At 41.8% G+C, this 17,517-nt stretch overlaps 1 protein-coding gene across 1 annotated transcript in view; it reads right to left on the reverse strand.

The window, feature by feature from the left end:
• Window positions 1-2,723: 2,723 nt before the first annotated feature.
• Window positions 2,724-17,517, reverse strand: part of LOC140211309 (cadherin-related family member 3-like) — a 99,991-nt gene continuing 85,197 nt past the window's right edge. The window contains exons 15-20 of the mRNA XM_072281019.1: window positions 14,955-15,190; window positions 13,582-13,784; window positions 7,971-7,990; window positions 7,834-7,865; window positions 4,998-5,046; window positions 2,724-4,330 (exon numbers count right to left, since the gene is read on the reverse strand). Of these exons, the coding sequence (XP_072137120.1) occupies window positions 4,197-4,330; window positions 4,998-5,046; window positions 7,834-7,865; window positions 7,971-7,990; window positions 13,582-13,784; window positions 14,955-15,190 (674 nt within the window). The 3' untranslated portion in view covers window positions 2,724-4,196. The remainder of the gene's footprint in view (window positions 4,331-4,997; window positions 5,047-7,833; window positions 7,866-7,970; window positions 7,991-13,581; window positions 13,785-14,954; window positions 15,191-17,517) is intronic.

The raw sequence follows: 17,517 nt of genomic DNA on the forward strand, positions 1-17,517 counted from the left end.
CAATGTCATAGCTGAGGTTAAACCCTTAAATAGTCTGCTTTCGATCTGAAAATTATTTAGAATGAACAATTTTGCACTTATTTTCACCAATACAGTCCCAATTTTCAAGTCACATAAGGGTCATTGCAAATAAGTGTAACTCTCAGGCTCAGCCGGGGTGTGGGGGTGGGGGGCGTTAGTCTAGGGAAGACAATCTCTGGCCTCACCAAATGTGTGAAATCTGAGGTGCAAAACCTCTCATTTGTGTGGACGCTGCGTGATGTGTTCCCCTGTCATAAGTCAGTACCATGAAATAACAAACAGTACACCATGTGCAATTAAACAATTTAGCTTTATAATTCTTAATTTGACTAGAGAGTTAGTAAAGAAAAACAAAAAGAAAAGGGCTCATTTTAATGAAACAATCTAAAATGTGTACGTTGGAGCTCACGGTTTCCCGTCCGTTAGTCCTCCATTGATTTTCTCCGGGTGTCATCAACTCCCAGCCCCATTCCAAGACCACTCTGCTCTGCAGTCTACGACCTCTCCATTCTGGCATCTTCTCTCTCCATCTTCCGCTGAACAAAAGACCTCAAACCACTCGCTCTCAGGCACAAAAGAAAAATCACTCCCCTCATTGGACGGCACATATTCCAAAGCCCCCGTTATCTCTAGTCATAACCCAAACACTGCTGCTACAGAACAACCATTGCATTAGCAGTGAAACCTTTCCCAGGACGTTACATAAGTAAAAGAACTTTAATCTATTTCTACTGCAGTATTCAAATTAGGTGCAATAGTGTTACCCAGAAATTGGCTGTTCATTTATTTTTATTTTTATTTATTTGAGATATAGTACTGAGCAGACCCTTCAGCCCAACAAGCCGGTACCACCTAATTACATTTACAAAGTCAAATCTATCTACTTCCGTTGATAATTAGTCAGTCAGCAGCATTGCATTCTATCTGTTTTGAATCATTATTAAGTAATTATGGCCAAAGGCTATCTCCAAAATAATGGACTCTGTTGTAAAGTTTCTACCTGGCAGGAAACGAATGGTAGCAGTTAATAGAAACGGAAATAAATTTATGCCTGGAGGGAACAGTTGAAATTGACCTCATTATCACAGGCAGAGCAATCTTATCAGATGGTTTAATTGGTGTTTAACAAGGTATTTATTTAAGTGACACAAATTCACAGGATGCAAAAAAAATCTATATAAATAGCTTGAAAGGTCAATTTTTAGAGATCACGCTTTTCCTCAGATGACCAATGTTTCAGCTGATGCACTAGAGGTGACAGTCAATTTCATCATTCATCTGTCTGGTCTGAGAGGTGGCTCCCACATTTTGCATAGTCTCATCAATCATTATTGTGGGTTGATGGGAAAGTTCTTCATTGCAACACCCATCCATACAGAGAGCTCGTGTCACCTGCTTGCTAATGTTGGGTTGGTTTTGGAATGGGAGCGAAGGTGGTCGGTTTCCACTGTGAGACTTATTGGAGGTGAGGTGCAGCATTGTGGGGAGAAAGATTGAGTAAAGTGTTGGAGTTCAAAGTACATTTATCGTTGAAGAATCTATACATTATACAACCTTGAGATTTGTCTCCTAACAGGCAGCCAATAAGCAAAGAAACCCAAGAGAACCCATAAAAAGATTGTCAAACACCCAATGTGCAGAGAGGAAGAAAACAAATCATGCAAACAATAAACACAAACAAATAGCGTTTTGAACTGAAGTCCTCAAAGACAGTCCGAGACCCATTGCGAGCTGTTCCCTTGCCTGGTGCCCTGACACCTTGAACTTTTCAATCTGGCTTGGTGCCGAAATCAACACCCAAACATTGGGTTCAACTGCCTCAAATCATTCTGGGGCCTGGATCCTGCCGCCTCAATTCGGCCTGTACTCTACCTTTCCAATCGGCCTGGTTCTTAGAACAATTGAACCTCGGGTCTTCCTTGCCTCGGTTCTGCTACGTCAAATTGCCTCCGAGCCCAAAGGGGAATTACAGGCTATTACTTGCAATGATCATTTGCCAGAAAAATATGTGATTAACGAAGTATTTAGTTGTTTTCCTTGTTTCGTCATGAGAACGCCTTATTTGACAGCGGTTTGCACTAAGATTGGACATCTTGTGAACCCATTGGATTAAGGTCCTGGCTTGCAAACATAAATTGGACATGAACTTCTGCAGGCAACCAAATTTAAGAAAAATTTTCATTATGTGGAGGACTTTCCTCATGATAGACAGCAGGCAGACCATTCTGTGGTTAACATTAACAGCTTTGTCGCCTTCCTTGAAGAAGATAACATGTCTAGTGTGTCTCCTTCTTCCAAGACATGAGGGATAGTTTTAGGAATGGTGACTGATGTTTTTCTCTGGTAAGTTTAAGAAATTTAGCAGGGATATCACCTGGTCCTGAGGCCTTGCTGCTTCTGGGTTGGCACATAGTCTTTTTGCTGTATTTGGGCAGGCCTGGTGATAATTCTGCACTCTAATTTCGCAGATTTTACAGTAAAAGACAAAAAAGGGCTCGTACTTCTCTACAAGAAGATATTTACACAAAATTACAAATTAAAATGATGTCAACAGGTGATGCAAACTCATCTGTCAGTGTTTCTATTTCTGGCAACTAAATCTGAACCTTAGGAGACTTCAATCCACAAAGAATTAGATTTTAATGAAGGACAAGCATCTTACATGTACACATCCGTAAATTAACAAGATTAGAATAGGCTTGTTACAGAGGTTATTTTGAGAAGCTGAAAAAAATACTGATATACATCAAATATATTGTCCCTGCATCTTTTCATGCTTTTTGCCACATTTTGAAATATTGTGCCTCATACTTTAGATATCAAAAACCTGAAAGAAATGTCACAGCTCCCATTCCAGTTCTCTTAGCTTGTGGTTCTCCAGTAACCGGGTGGCAATGACAAACCTTACCTAATGTTTCTGTTGCTCTCTCCCTCCAAACAAAAGAACATCTAGAAATCAAGTTGAAATAGAATATATGAGGACTTGGGATATTTAATTGGAATAGAGGTGCAGCCATCAGCGGTGCCACCTCACAGTTCCAGTTATAGAAGTTGTACAGGCCATCCCCAGGTTACAAAAATCCAAGTTACGGACACTCCTACAGATGATGGAGTTCCTGTATTATTATTAAATTCAAATGTTCAACATACATACAGTACCTTCACTCCGGCAAACAGCAGAACAAGTTTCAGCTCTCCCTCTACTTGTAATTGTTCTTTCTTCTCAGTCATGTGTGTTTGTGCGATACTGTGAAGGTCGGGCTACCATACTGAATCAATTTTCTGATCTATTGGCAAGACTGACTTGACATCTGATAAAAAAGGCAACTGTTTGCTACCCAAGAATGGCTTTTACTTTTTTAATGGGCATGGTTCAGCCGTGGCTTGAGGTGCTGTACATTCTAAAATGCTTTCCATGAAACCCTCAGGATCACACACTCCGGCTTCCTCCCCGTTTTGGGCTGGGAGATTAATTGGTAAATATAAATTATCCATTGCATTATTTAAGTGGCAAAAGAGACAAGGCTGAGTTAATGAGTATGAGACAGATTAAGTTGCAAGGAGATGGAAATGGGACTGACAGGTTGCACTGCTGGGAGCCAGTACAATGTTAATAGCCTGAATGTTCTCCTTCTATATTAGTAAATGCACCCAAGAAAGCAACATACTTATACCAATTCTGTACTGTTATAGTTCCACTGGTAATGAATTGATAGAACGATAATACAGACTTCATAAATGCCCCACTAATTTGATTAAATCAAGCAATGACAAGAAAATTGCTTCATTATTTATTCATGAAACTATCATTATTTCCATTACCCTGTAAATCGCGTTAAGTATGTTTTTTTGTTTAATTGCAGAGCAGGTTTTTACATTACAGCAAAACTGTACTTTTATGATATTTTGAAAGTCAAACAATAACATTTGATATAACCTATTGGTTGCAAAGTAAAGCTAAATCAGGAATTGTAATCAAATCTCAAAATCCAAACTTTTTAATTAAAAATATAACTCAATAATATTCAGAATGTATATCTTTGTTCATCTTGTAAAATGTCTCCCAAACTATTAACAAGCAATCATATATTGAATAAGAGGATAAACCTAGATCCTTTTTCAGGATAAACCTATTTATGAGATCTTCTCTTCCTATTCTTTGTAATAACTTCTCTTTATTTCGGAGAGGGTAATTTCTCAGGCTTGTGTATTTCGGGTGCAGTATTCCTGTTTTCCACATCTGGTATATTTCCTTCCTTCCACTTCCTGGCACCTGTTGCACTGTTGTACTCATACAACCTTCCAGAAACTGAAGAAAGTAGATATATTTTCAGTTAGAAATTTATTATTCAGTTATGAAGTCAGAGTTTTTAAAAACAGCTCATCAGCAATAAACAAAATGTCATAGTTCAGTTCAGCACCGAAGAAACAAGCATTAAACAACCTGGTAATCCCAATCCTAAGGCAACAGGCACACAGAAATGCTAATCCTTCATCCTCAAGGGGTCTAAATCTCCATTATTTCTTCTTGTTGGTATTGTGGGAGTACCTTCACTGGAAGATACACAGTGATTCAAGGAGATGGCTCAGTGCCATTTTCTCAAGGGCAGTTAAGGATAGGCAATAAATTCTGGTCTTGCTGTAACGCTCATATTCCAGGATTGAATAACAAAAGACAGAACTGACTTTTAACAGCCTAATAAATGATAAAAGTTCTATATCTTCTCTGAAAGTACATAAGAAATAAAAGCAGGGTCGAGTCATGCAACCCCACAAATCCTGTGTCCCCAACCATTCCCCTTGATCCTAGTTATTATTCAAAGAGTCTATATAACTCAGATATCAGCAGCCACAGCCCACCTAAGTATAGACATACAAAGATTTATGACCATCTGCATGAAGTTTTCGGCCTAAGATTATTATGTGCAGATAAATATTTCATATCATTGGAAAAAGTATTTGTCCATCATTAATACCTGGGTCGACCGCTTGCCCATTGAAAACAGTGTCGTATTTAGTTACCTCCTGGGAAGAGCAAACAATTACGCATTAGTCAAATTAAGAAATTGATAATATTTACTTCATTGCGTAATCTTTTATTCTGCAGTCTTTTCAATCTTTATATTAACCTTAAAATAATTCAGAGTTCACATCCTATGGGCAGGGTGTTGTGATCAGCAATTTCCAGCTGATGGAGACATATCTAATGTTAGAGTAGAGTTGACAAGATAACGATCTCTTTCCCGTGTTAAAAACACAAAGGTAGTAGTTTAAAAAGTCATTTTCACATTTTCACTCTGGAGACCAGGTAGTCTTCCTGCCAACACCCTTTGCTAATTGCTGAGAAGTTGTTTGCACAATGAGAAAGCTTTAACTGCTTCATCAGTGTCAAGCGTACTGTCTTCCTCACCCATGCTGGGAATGTTCCGGTTGCTACGAAATATTAAACTTGACGCAAAACAAATTTATGAAATTTAAAGTAGCACACACAGTACACTGGAGGAACTCAGCAGGTCAGGCAGCCTCTATGGAAAAGAGCAGACGGTCGACGTTTTGGGCTAACAACCTTCTTCAGGACTGAGAAGGAAGGGGGAAGATGCCAGAATAAAAAGCTGGGGGGAGGGGAAAGATGCTAACTAGAGGATGATGGGTGAAGTCAGGTTGTGAGGGACGGGTCGAAGGCTGGAGAAGAGAGAACCTGATAGGAGAGGGAAGTGGACAATAAGAGAAAGGAATGGAGAAGGGATCCAGGGGAAGTAATAGGCAGTGAGAAGAAGTGAAATATCAGAGTGGGGAATATAGCAAGAGGGGGAATATTTGTCTGGCGTTCCCCCCTCCATCCTCTATTTCCCCACTGTGACCTTTCACTTCTCTCCTGCCTATTACTTCTCCCTGGGTCCCCTTCTCCTTCTCTCCTTCCCTTTCTTCTATTGATCATTCTCCTCTCCTGTCAGATTCTTTCTTTGCCCTTGACCTTTCCCACCTATCACCTTCCAGCAACCCTCTTTCCCTCCCCACCCCACTTTTTATTCTGGCATCCTGCCCCTTCCTTCCCAGCCTGAAATGTCAACTGTTTACTCTTTTCCACAGATACTGCTTGACCTGCTGAGTTCCTCCAGCATTTTGTGCACGTTACTTTGGATTTGTAGCATCTGAAAACTTACTCATGTTTATGAAAGTTTAGACAATTTTAACTTTAACCTTTTTGCTTTATCAGCCATATAACAATACTCAAGAAATTATCTATTGTCTTGTATGTCACACTGAGTGCACTAAGAAGAAATTTACCCAAACTAATCCATACTATAGTTTATGGTGCCTCTCAAACCTCTCCACATCTCATTTAACTCTTTTAAAACTAGTTTCCTCTCCCTCATATATATGTAAATATATCTTCTCCCATACAATTCACCTCAGCTCCAGTCTCACCATGCCTGATTTAATTTTTTTTTTCTGAATTCACTATTTTGTTCTTTATTTATATTGACAGGCTCTACTTTTGCTCTTGCCTGCATGAGTAAACATAAAAATCTTCCATCATTTAAACATTGTTGTTTCTGTATTATATGAGGTGTATAGGAGCACCAAAGTGGTGCAGAAACATTTAAAAATCTGGTGCCAGACAGAGAGACAAAAAGACTTTGCATCTGTGGTACCAGCTTCAGAAATACTTTTGCACCACTCCAGCACCCTTATACACTTCCTATAATACAGTAACCACAATTGAACACATCATTCAAAAGTAGATTAACCATGATCAGAGAAATCACTGTTTTTCAATTTACATTTTCTACAAGTAGTGCTTGGATTTTTTTCTATTAACCTGCATCATTACTTTAACAAATTGTATATTTGTGCCTCCAGATCATTTGAATCTCATTTTATTTTATTATTTTTCAAATTGTATGTGAGTCTGCTTATTGTTCTTACAAATGTGTAATATCTTATCCTTACTTCATATTGGCTCTAATCAAATTGATTGATGTTGCTGTGTGTCTAATTTTTTCCCAGATCAGACTCATTACTGACAAAGATCCCTCCAATTTGTTTCTACAATGTGCCTAAATGACAACCTGAAAATATCATTCACATTGCTCCCTCATGCCCTCCCATACCCTACCTCACTCTCACCACTCCACTCCCACTGCAGCAAATATCTAAGCAAACCTTCAGCATGAATGGTGACGGAACTTTGAAACTCGGTGAAAGGAAATGGGCTCAATTCAAGAAAGCTTCAAAGTAAATTTACTATCAGAATACATACAGAATATGTCACTATATACTACCCTGAGATTTATTTTCATGCGGGCATTCACAGTTAAACAAAGACTTACAATAGAATCAATGAAAAACTACACACAAAGACTGACAAACCAATGTGCAAAAGAAAACAAATCAAAGGATTATCTATAGTGGCATTTATGTACTTCGATAATTAAGTGTGCTTTGAACTTTAGAATGCAAACTATGCAAATACAAAAAAAAGTTAATAATAAAAACAATAATTAATAAATAGTACTGAGAACATGAGTTGTGGAGTCCTTGAAAGTGAGTCCATAGGCTGTGTTCAGTTCGATGTTGCGGTGAGTGAAGTTACTCATACTGTGTAGGACATGTAAGAAATAATTCTCTCTTTTGCCCAGCTTCCAGATTTCCATGAACTTCCTAGCATAAACTTGGTCTGATGTCACACACATTACTAGTTGCTACTCACTGGGGATGAGTTTATGAATTCGTACATCTGAGCTGCCCTCAGCCCCCCTCCGTTTCCCATCATTTTGTTTAGTAAAGTCAAAATTCTGCCCTACTTACTGTTAGCACTTCCACTTTTTCTTTCCTAGGTTCTGTTTTAAAAATGAATAGAAACTTGTCAAAATTATGACCACATCATTAAATAGTATTGTTTGCGTAACAAATTCTTGGTTTTATTTATAATCTAACATACACACCTGGTACATAAATCTTTACTCTGCAAAAGTAGCAAGACGAGAAGTTAATTAAAAGAAATACAGTATATGATAAAACATTTTACAAGATTCTCAGAGAACAATTAAGCAAACATCGTAGAGGGCACTGGGATCATGATCAGTATCCATTGCCTCTGATGCAAGTGGCCCACCACCTTTGTCTTGCCTGCTGAATTCAGATGGGTGCAATGAGGAACTGCCACTCACTGGTTGTTGAGTGACTGTAAGCCTCAGTAGGGAGCTGGAACTTGTGACAGGCTGGTGTTACAGCCAGCCAGCATGTTTAAGGAGACGTCCATTATGTCTGTAGCAAGTGTCTTAACTGAAGTGCAAACATCTCTGCCGCTTTATTTTGATACCCAACTTAAAAGCCTGCATGTTGAGGTTTATGAGAAGAACTGTTACGTGATCAACACTGGGTATATGTGGCCTCACACTGCAAGATTCATCTCTCTTCTTTTTTTTCCCGGCAGATTGAACTGTGAGCTCCTGGGGAACATCTACTGATCCATACAAGTCTACAGCATCTGGTTGTTGCAGAAACCTTGAAGTCAATTTAAAGTCCTTCAGCCCCTCCCATGTGACTCCCTGTTGACCTTTGTAATTATAGAAACTCTCAAACACTTTAACAAGCATGGTACCCGCCTGCAAAAGTCAGTCAGAACTAACGTGAACGCACTGATCCCTTTAAATAATTATGGTGCTGAAGACATATTCAATGATGCATAATTTTAAGGGACATTGAAACCAAGACAAGAATTTACTGATGAATACTGACAGGAGGCGCATGTGGCAGGGAATTTCTGAAGATTACAGACTACGAGTCTACCCTGTGCGTCAGCAATCAGGATGCTTCACTCCGAAAGGCTGAATGTCTTCTATGCCCAGTTTGATGTACAGAGCAAAGTACTGGCGAGGAAGGCACCCCTTCCCTCAGGGGAGCAGACACTGTCTGGCTGAAGCAGAGGTGAGGAAGATTCTGGCCAGAGTCAACCCACGCAAAGCTGCGGGACCCGATAACATACCAGGTTGAGTTCTGAAAGACTGTGCACCCCGGCTAACCAAGGTGCTGATGGATATATTCAATAACTCTCTGGAAAAGTCCATTGTCCATTTGGTTTTCAAGTCGGCAGCCATCATTCCAGTGCCAAAGGTGGTGACAGTAACCTGCCTAAACAACTATCATTCTGTGGCATTAACATCAACTACTATGAAATGCTTTGAGCGGCTGGTCATGGAGCATATTAAGGCCTTTCTCCCGGCTACGTTGGACCCTTTCCAGTTTACTTATGGCTCAAATCGACCCACTGACAATGTCATAGCCTCTGCCTTCCATTCTGTCCTGTCCCACCTGGAAATTGGGGTCTCATATGCCAGACTGCTGTTTATAGACTTCAGTTTGGCATTTAACACCATCATACCCCAGGAACCGGTGGGAAACCGACCTCGCTGGGTCTCAATGCCTCCCTTTGTAACAGGGTCCTGCGCTTTTTAACAGAAAGTGCACAGTCAGTCAATGTGGGCAGCAACATCACTCGTCCCATTACGCTGAGCACTGGAACTCCCCGGGGCTGTGTGCTCAGCCCACTGCTGTTCACACTGCTGATGCATGACTGTGTCGCAGGATTCAGCTCAAACCTTATCATCAAGTTTGAGATGACACAACAGCAGCTGGTACAGCAGGCAGTGAAGAAAGCTAATGCCATGTTGGCCTTCATAACAAGGGGAGTTGAGTATAGGAGCAAAGAGGTCCTTCTGCAGTTGTACAGGGTCCTGGTGAGACCACACCTGGAGTATTGTGTGCAGTTTTGGTCTCCAAATTTGAGGAAGGACATTCTAGCTATTGAGGGAGTGCAGTGTAGGTTCACAAGGTTAATTCCCAGGATGGCGGGACTGTCATATGTTGAAAGATTGGAGCGAGTGGGCTTGTATACACTGGAATTTAGAAGGAAGAGAGGGGATCTGATTGAAACATATAAGATTATTAAGGGATTGGACACACTAGAGGCAGGAAACATGTTCCCGATTTTGGGGGAGTCCAGACCCAGAGGCCATAGTTTAAGAATAAGGGGTAGACCATTTAGAACGGAGTTGAGGAAAAACTTTTTCACACAGAGGGTTGTAGTTCTGTGGAATGTTCTGCCTCAGAAGGCAGTGGAGGCCAATTCTCTGGATTCTTTCAAGAAAGAGTTAGATAGAGCTCTTAAAAATAGCGGAGTCAAGGGAAATGGGGAGAAGGCAGGAAAAGGGTACTGATTGTAGATGATCAGTCATGATCACAGTGAATGGTGGTGCTGGCTCGAATGGCTGAATGGCCTACTCCTGCATCTATTGTCTATTGACCTCATCAACAACAGCGTGCAGCAAGGAAGTGGAGTGGCTGGTGGACTAGCATGAGAACAACCTAAGTCTGAACATGGAGAAGACCAAGGAAATGATTGTGGACTTTATGAAGGTGCACAATCTCCCTGTGCAGATACACGGCTCCTCCACAGAGAGAGTTAAGTGCACTTTGTTCCTGCAAGTTCACGTCACAGATGACCTCACCTGATCCCTCAATATCACTTCCCTGAATAAGGAAGCACAGCAGTGCCTCCACTGCCTGAGGAGACAGAGGCAAGTGAGGCTCTGCTCCATCTTACTCAAATGGAAGAGAGCCCTGCAAGAATGTAGCACCTTTCAGTCCCTTTCATACAGCTTAAAGAGGCTTACAGCCAATAACTAAGCTTCTTTTGATGTTTACTCAGAGTTCCAATACTTGCCAATATAAGACCTATGACAGATGTCACTCTGAAGTGGCTTCTTTAACTCATATGTTTTGGTCCCGTCCTCTTTTGGAAAAATATTGGAAAGATATTTTTGATATTATCTCAACAGTTCTATGTTTTGATTTACAACCCCAACCTATTACTGCAATTTTTGGATTGCCAATGGTAGAATATAGATCTTTGTCTTCTTCAGCCTGTCGGGTGATTGCATTTGTTACGTTAATGGCCAGAAGATCTATTTTATTGAACTGGAAGGAGACCAATCCTCCTACTACATTCCAATAGTTTTCCCAAACTATATTATGTTTAAATTTAGAAAAAATTAGAAGTGATATTTTTGATCCTTCGGTTAAATTTGAAGAAACTTGGAAACCACTTATGCAACATTTTCATATGATGTAATTTGACCTTTCCAAATATTTTTTATTAATTTAAAATATACGAATAGAGGAATGGAGTTGACGACATTACTGAACATGTTTGATTTAAGATATTGGTCTAGCCCTGTTTTGTTTTGTTTGCTTTTTTGGGTTTAGTATTTAGTTTTTTTTTCTTTTTGGGGGGTTTTTTCTTTGTATCTTTCTTCTTTTTATTTCTTTTTTTTCTTTACGATTAATTACATCATGAGTTTGGAAGTCTATTATACCTATGTTATCTGAAATCCTTTTTGTATATGTTTATTAACAATAAGATTATTCCAATCTCTTTGTATCAACATTGTTATTTTGTTTATAATTTTGGAAAAAGTAATAAAAAGATTTAAAAAGAAAAAGAAAGACCATAAGACCATAAGATATAGCAGCAGAAGTAGGCCATTCAGCCCATTGAGTCTGCTCCGCCATTCAATCATGGGCTGATTCAATTCTTCCAGTCATCCCCACTCCCCTGCTTTCACTCCGTACCCTTTGATGCCTTTTTGATGCCAAGAACCTGTCTATCTCTGCCTAAGATACACCCAATGACTTGGCCTCCACAGCCACTCGTGGCAACAAATTCCGCAGATTTACCACCCTCTGACGAAAGTAATTTCTCCGCAAACACGAGGAAATCTGCAGATGCTGGAAATTCAAGCAACACACACAAAATGCTGGTGGAACGCAGCAGGCCAGGCAGCATCTATAGGAAGAAGTACAGTCGACGTTTCGGGCTGAGAGCCTTCGTCAGGACTAACTGAAAGAAGAGATAGTAAGAGATTTGAAAGTGGGAGGTGGAGGGGTAGATCCGAAATGATAGGAGAAGACAGGAGGGGGAGGGATGAAGCTAAGAGCGGGAAGGTTGATTGGCAAAAGGGTACAAGGCTGGAGAAGGGAGAGGATCATGGGATGGGAGGCCTAGGGAGAAAGAAAGGGGGAGGGGAGCACCAGAGGAAGATGGAGAGCAGGCAAGGAGTTATTGTGAGAGGGACCGAGAGAGAGAAAAAGGAGGGGGGGGGGTGGAATAATTAATGAATTAATTAATTAATTAATAGATAGATAAATAAATAAATAAGGGATGGGGTAAGAAGGGGAGGGGGGGGCATTAACAGAAGTTAGAGAAGTCAATGTTCATGCCATCAGATTGGAGACTACCCAGACAGAATATAAGGTGTTGTTCCTCCAACCTGAGTGTGGCTTCATCTTGACAGTAGAGGAGGCCGTGGATAGACATATCAGAATGGGAATGGGACGTGGAATGAAAATGTGTGGCCACTGGGAGATCCTGCTTTCTCTGGTAGACAGAGCGTAGGAGTTCAGTGAAACGGTCTCCCAGTCTGTGTCGGGTCTCGCCGATATATAGAAGGCTGCACCGGGAACACCGGGCGCAGTATATCACCCCAGCCGACTCACAGGTGAAGTGTCGCCTCACCTGGAAGGACTGTCTGGGGCAGTGAGTGGTGGTGAGGGAGGAAGTGTAAGGGCATGTGTAGCACTTGTTCTGCTTACAAGGATAAATGCTAGGAGGGAGATCAGTGGGGAGGGATGGGGGGGACGAATGGACAAGGGAGTTGTGTAGGGAGCGATCCCTGTGGAAAGCAGAAGGGGGGGGAGGGAAAGATGTGCTTGGTGGTGGGATCCTGTTGGAGGTGGCGGAAGTTACGAAGAATTATATTTTGGACTCGGAGGCTGGTGGGGTGATAGGTGAGGACAAGGGGAACCCTATCCCTAGTGGGGTGGCGGAGGATGGGGTGAGAGCAGATGTGCGTGAAATGGGAGAAATGCGTTTGACAGCAGAGTTGATGGTGGAGGAAGGGAAGCCCCTTTCTTTAAAAAAGGAAGACATCTCCTTCGTCTTGAAATGAAAAGCCTCATCCTGAGAGCACATGAGGCAGAGACAGAGGAATTGCGAGAAGGGGATGGCATTTTTGCAAGAGACAGGGTGGGAAGAGGAATAGTCCAGATAGCTGTGAGAGTCCGTAGGCTTATAGTAGACATCAATAGATAAGCTGTCTCCAGAGATAGAGACAGAAAGATCAAGAAAGGAGAGGGAGGTGTCAGAAATGGACCAGCTAAATTTCTCCGCGTCTCAGTTCTAAAAGGATGTCCTTCAATCCTAAAGTCATGCCCTAACATCCAGTATGACTCACTTTTCAATTACAGGCAGGCACACGGTATCACTGAAAAATTGCATGGTCTGTACTTGCATTTTTGCCTTTGTCCTCACATTACAGATTTCAAATACTGTATGTTAACCAAAGAAAACTTAAATTTTGTCCCATGATCATGGCATAAAGCAGCATAAACTTTAATATTTCTACAAATAAAACATAGTTCTAAACACAAATCTCCTAATTGAAAAACACAACAGATCTAAAATCATTTCAATGTAATGAATTTTAAAGAACTTACTTCTTGGGAGGTGGTCTTGGCTTTTTAATGCATGCTTTGCTGCAGCGTTGTATGCATTTAGTCCGGGTCAAGATAAGATAAAGAGCCAGGGCAAAGAGGATAGCCAACAGGATTGCCAGCAATGTGATTACAAAGGGAACATACCAATCTGATCCATTATAGGTATTTACTGCACTCTTAATGATAGTCAGTCCTTGTCTTTCCTGTTTAAAAAAGATGAGAAACCTATTACCATCCACATATGATGAATTAGTGTGGAACAGACTTACATTTTTCAGTCTCTCTAATTGAAATCCCCAAGACCATTCCAGGGGAGGCATGAAAGAAGAGGGTGAGATTAATTGCAGTCAGCGTGACACTAATTTTGTATCCAGAAAGGAATAGTTGGCAGACAACTCTCTGTTCCAGCCAAAGGTTAAGGTGCCAATCAGAGGGAAGAGAAAGCAGGTAGCTGAGTTTGGGAGTGGACTGAGAGGGCAGGCAGCATTTCTGGAGAAGAGAGTGAGTTGTGAAGGAGCCATGAATGTGCAAACATGTTGGTATCTTGTACAAAGTATATTGAAGCATTTCTAAAACTGGAAGAGTCATAGAGATGATGCAGCCAGCATCCGAGCACCCTACCTGGCTCCTGGCCTCTCATGGACCCCTTCAGTGTCAACTGGAATTACCATGACCCAGGAAACTCTTCCAGCAATGACAGGGCCATTCTTGCACCAACTGGAGTCCACCTACTGGACTCACTTTCGTCTCAACCAAGCTGTGCGCAGGGTTCGGAGGAGAGATTAGGGCACAGGACAGGCATCTCTGCCTGATTGTTGGCATACCTCAGAGGGAGGGGCAAGACCAGTAACTGTAACACATCCCTGCCCGACTCCATCAACAACAGACTGTGTGGTTTGCAGCTAGGGAAGTCGCATACAGAACACTTTAAACAAGAGAAAATCTGCAGATGCTGGACATCCAATCAACACACACAAAGTGCTGGAGGAACTCAGCAGGATTCCCTTCCCCCTCTCCCAGTTTCACCCATCACCTACTATCTTGTATTTCTTCCTCCCCTCCCCCCACCTTCTTACTCTGACCTCTCACCTTTTTTTCTCCTGATGGAGGGTCTCGGCCCAAAACAACACCTGTTTACTCTTTACCATAGATGCTGCCTGGCCTGCTGAGTTCCTCCAGCATTTTGTGTGTGTTGTTTGATAGAATATCTTAACTTGTTTTTAAACCTGCAGTTACCAAAAGATTTAAAATAGTGACTGTGTCCTATTTAGTCACTTTCTACCACATTTTCAGTGCATGACACCATTATAATAATGTAATAACAATATGAAGATTAATGGGCAGTGTGCTGTCTTAAAAAATAAAGCACTCACGTAAAAGGATGTCGTTGTGGGAGCAGTTGTTCTTGTCTCAACTACAGTAATGTCAATCAGCACAGTTCCTGTCCTTGGTTTCACTTTATTAATATTATCATCGATGATGTGAACAACGAGATGGTATTGATGCTGAACGTCTACTTTCCCCTCAAAGTCAAATGGAGCTGTTACTATCAGTTTAGGAGTATTCAGTCCACGGACAGGGTCGAAACCAAAATGGTGGTTCACATTTCCTTATGGAAAATGAAATGAAACGTCGTGGTGAAGAATGGATTGACAGATTAATTTCCATTTTACTCTGAAATGTTAATTATAAAAATACTTATGGAACTATAACTAGATATGGATATGTGGGATTAACTTCATATGAGGGAACTTCATTAAGTATGCTCGCTCGAAACTGTTGGCTTAGATAAAGCGTTCAGTATCAAACATGACATGAATTCTAAGTCATAATTGAATAATAATCTCTTCAATACAGAAGAATGTTCAGTGAGATTTAAAATAGTTTTTGTTATCTGATAATGAAACTAAAAACACTGCAAGTTTTTGGCACCTGGTGGTGACCAGTGGTGTGCCTCAGGGATCTGTTCTGGGATCCCTACTCTTTGTGATTTTTATAAGTGACCTGGATGAGGAAGTGGAGGGATGGGTTAGTAAATTTGCTGATGACGCAAAGGTTGGGGGTGTTGTGGATAGTGTGGAGGGCTGTCAGAGGTTACAGCGGGACACTGATAGGATGCAAAACTGGGCTGAGTAATGGCAGATGGAGTTCGACCCAGATAAGTGTGAGGTGGTTCATTTTGATAGGTCAAATATGAAGGCAGAATATAATATTAATGGTAAGACTCTTGGCAGGGTGGAGGATCAGAGGGATTTTGGGGTCCGAGTCCATAGGACACTCAAAGCTGCTGCGCAGGTTGACTCTGTGGTTAAGAAGGCATATGGTGCATTGGCCTTCATCAATCGTGGGATTGAGTTTAAGAACCAAGAGGTAATATTGCAGCTATATAGGATCCTGGTCAGACCCCACTTGGAGTACTGTGCTCAGTTCTGGTCACCTCACCACAGGAAGGATGTGGTAACCATAGAAAGGGTACAGAAGAGATTTACAAGGATGTTGTCTGGATTGGGGAGCATGCCTTATGAGAATAGGTTGAGTGAACTTGGCCTTTTCTCCTTGGAGAGACAGAGGATGAGAGGTGATCTGATAGAGGTGTATAAGATGATGAGAGGCATTGATCGTGTGGATAGTCAGAGGCTTTTTTCCAGGGCTGAAATGGTTAGCACGAGAGGGCACAATTTAAGGTGCTTGGAAGTAGGTACAGAGGAGGTGTCAGGGGTAAGTTTTTTTTACGCAGAGAGTGGTGAGTACGTGGAATGGGTTGCCAGTGACGAGGGTGGAGGTGAATACTATAGGGTCATTTAAGAGACTCCTGGATAGGTACATGGAGCTTAGAAAAATATAGAGGGCTATGGGTAACCTCAGGTAATTTCTAAAGTAAGGTCATGTTTGGCACAGCTTTGTGTGCCAAAGGGCCTGTATTGTGCTGTAGGTTTTCTGTATCTATGTTTCTATTGGACAGTGAAGCTCAGAACATATGCCAGTGATTCCCAGAGTATGATCAGGACTTTAATGATTATCTTATCTGCTTGTAATTCCATTATAACATTTTTCTGTGCCTTTTTTTAACAAAATAAACTTCATTCACAATAAAAAGATTATTGACAAAAATAGACTGTTTCATGACTTTGCATTCTTTATATAGGTGGTCAATGCTTTCCATACTGTTCTCGCACTCTGCCACTCTGGGTTTTTATATTAAATACTACAATGATTGAGAGGCTTCCTTCCCCCACTTTGCCCCTCTCTCCCCAGCAGGAGAAGTATCCTAAACCGTGGTCTTTCCACACTGAGCCTTGGCGGTGACTGCACCAAGCTTCTGTGCGTCCCTCAGCACGTACTCCTGCAGCCTGGAAAGTGCCAGTCGATAGCATTCCTCCACAGACGTGCTGGCAGACCAACAAGTTTTGGGCTGACCAAAGAACGCCTTTCACTCAGTTGATGATCTGCCAGCAGCACCTGATGTTCGTCTCCGTGTGCGTCCCCGGGAACAGCCAGTAGGTCAGAGAGTTCCCTGTCACACTGCTACTCAGGATGAGACGTGACACGTGCCCTTTCAGCTTCCTCCACACCTTCTTCACAAGCCCACAGTGTGCATGGAGGTGAGCTGCTGTTTCTTCCCCACGACAGTCAGTGGGTTGTAGGGGCGATGTTCCTCGCACACAGGAGGGATCTGACTGGGAGGGCCCCTCTCACCGGCAGCTGGGCTAGGCCTTGACGCCTGTTGGTGAGGCCTGGGGATGATGGTCTGGACAGTCTGCTCAGGGAACCATCCCACTATGTCCACCACTCCCTTCTGCAGTGTCTGCAGAACGTCCAACTGCCTGAAGGCCCTGTGGTCGAAGGTGTTGGTCTGTAAGAACTTTTCCATGAAGGACTGGTGGTCCAGTAACATCCAGCTAACTGGGATGTCGCGCAGCAACAGGGGCAGATGCA

This window comes from Mobula birostris, chromosome 16 (assembly GCF_030028105.1).
Source record: "Mobula birostris isolate sMobBir1 chromosome 16, sMobBir1.hap1, whole genome shotgun sequence".
NCBI classification, from domain to species: Eukaryota; Metazoa; Chordata; class Chondrichthyes; order Myliobatiformes; family Myliobatidae; genus Mobula; species Mobula birostris.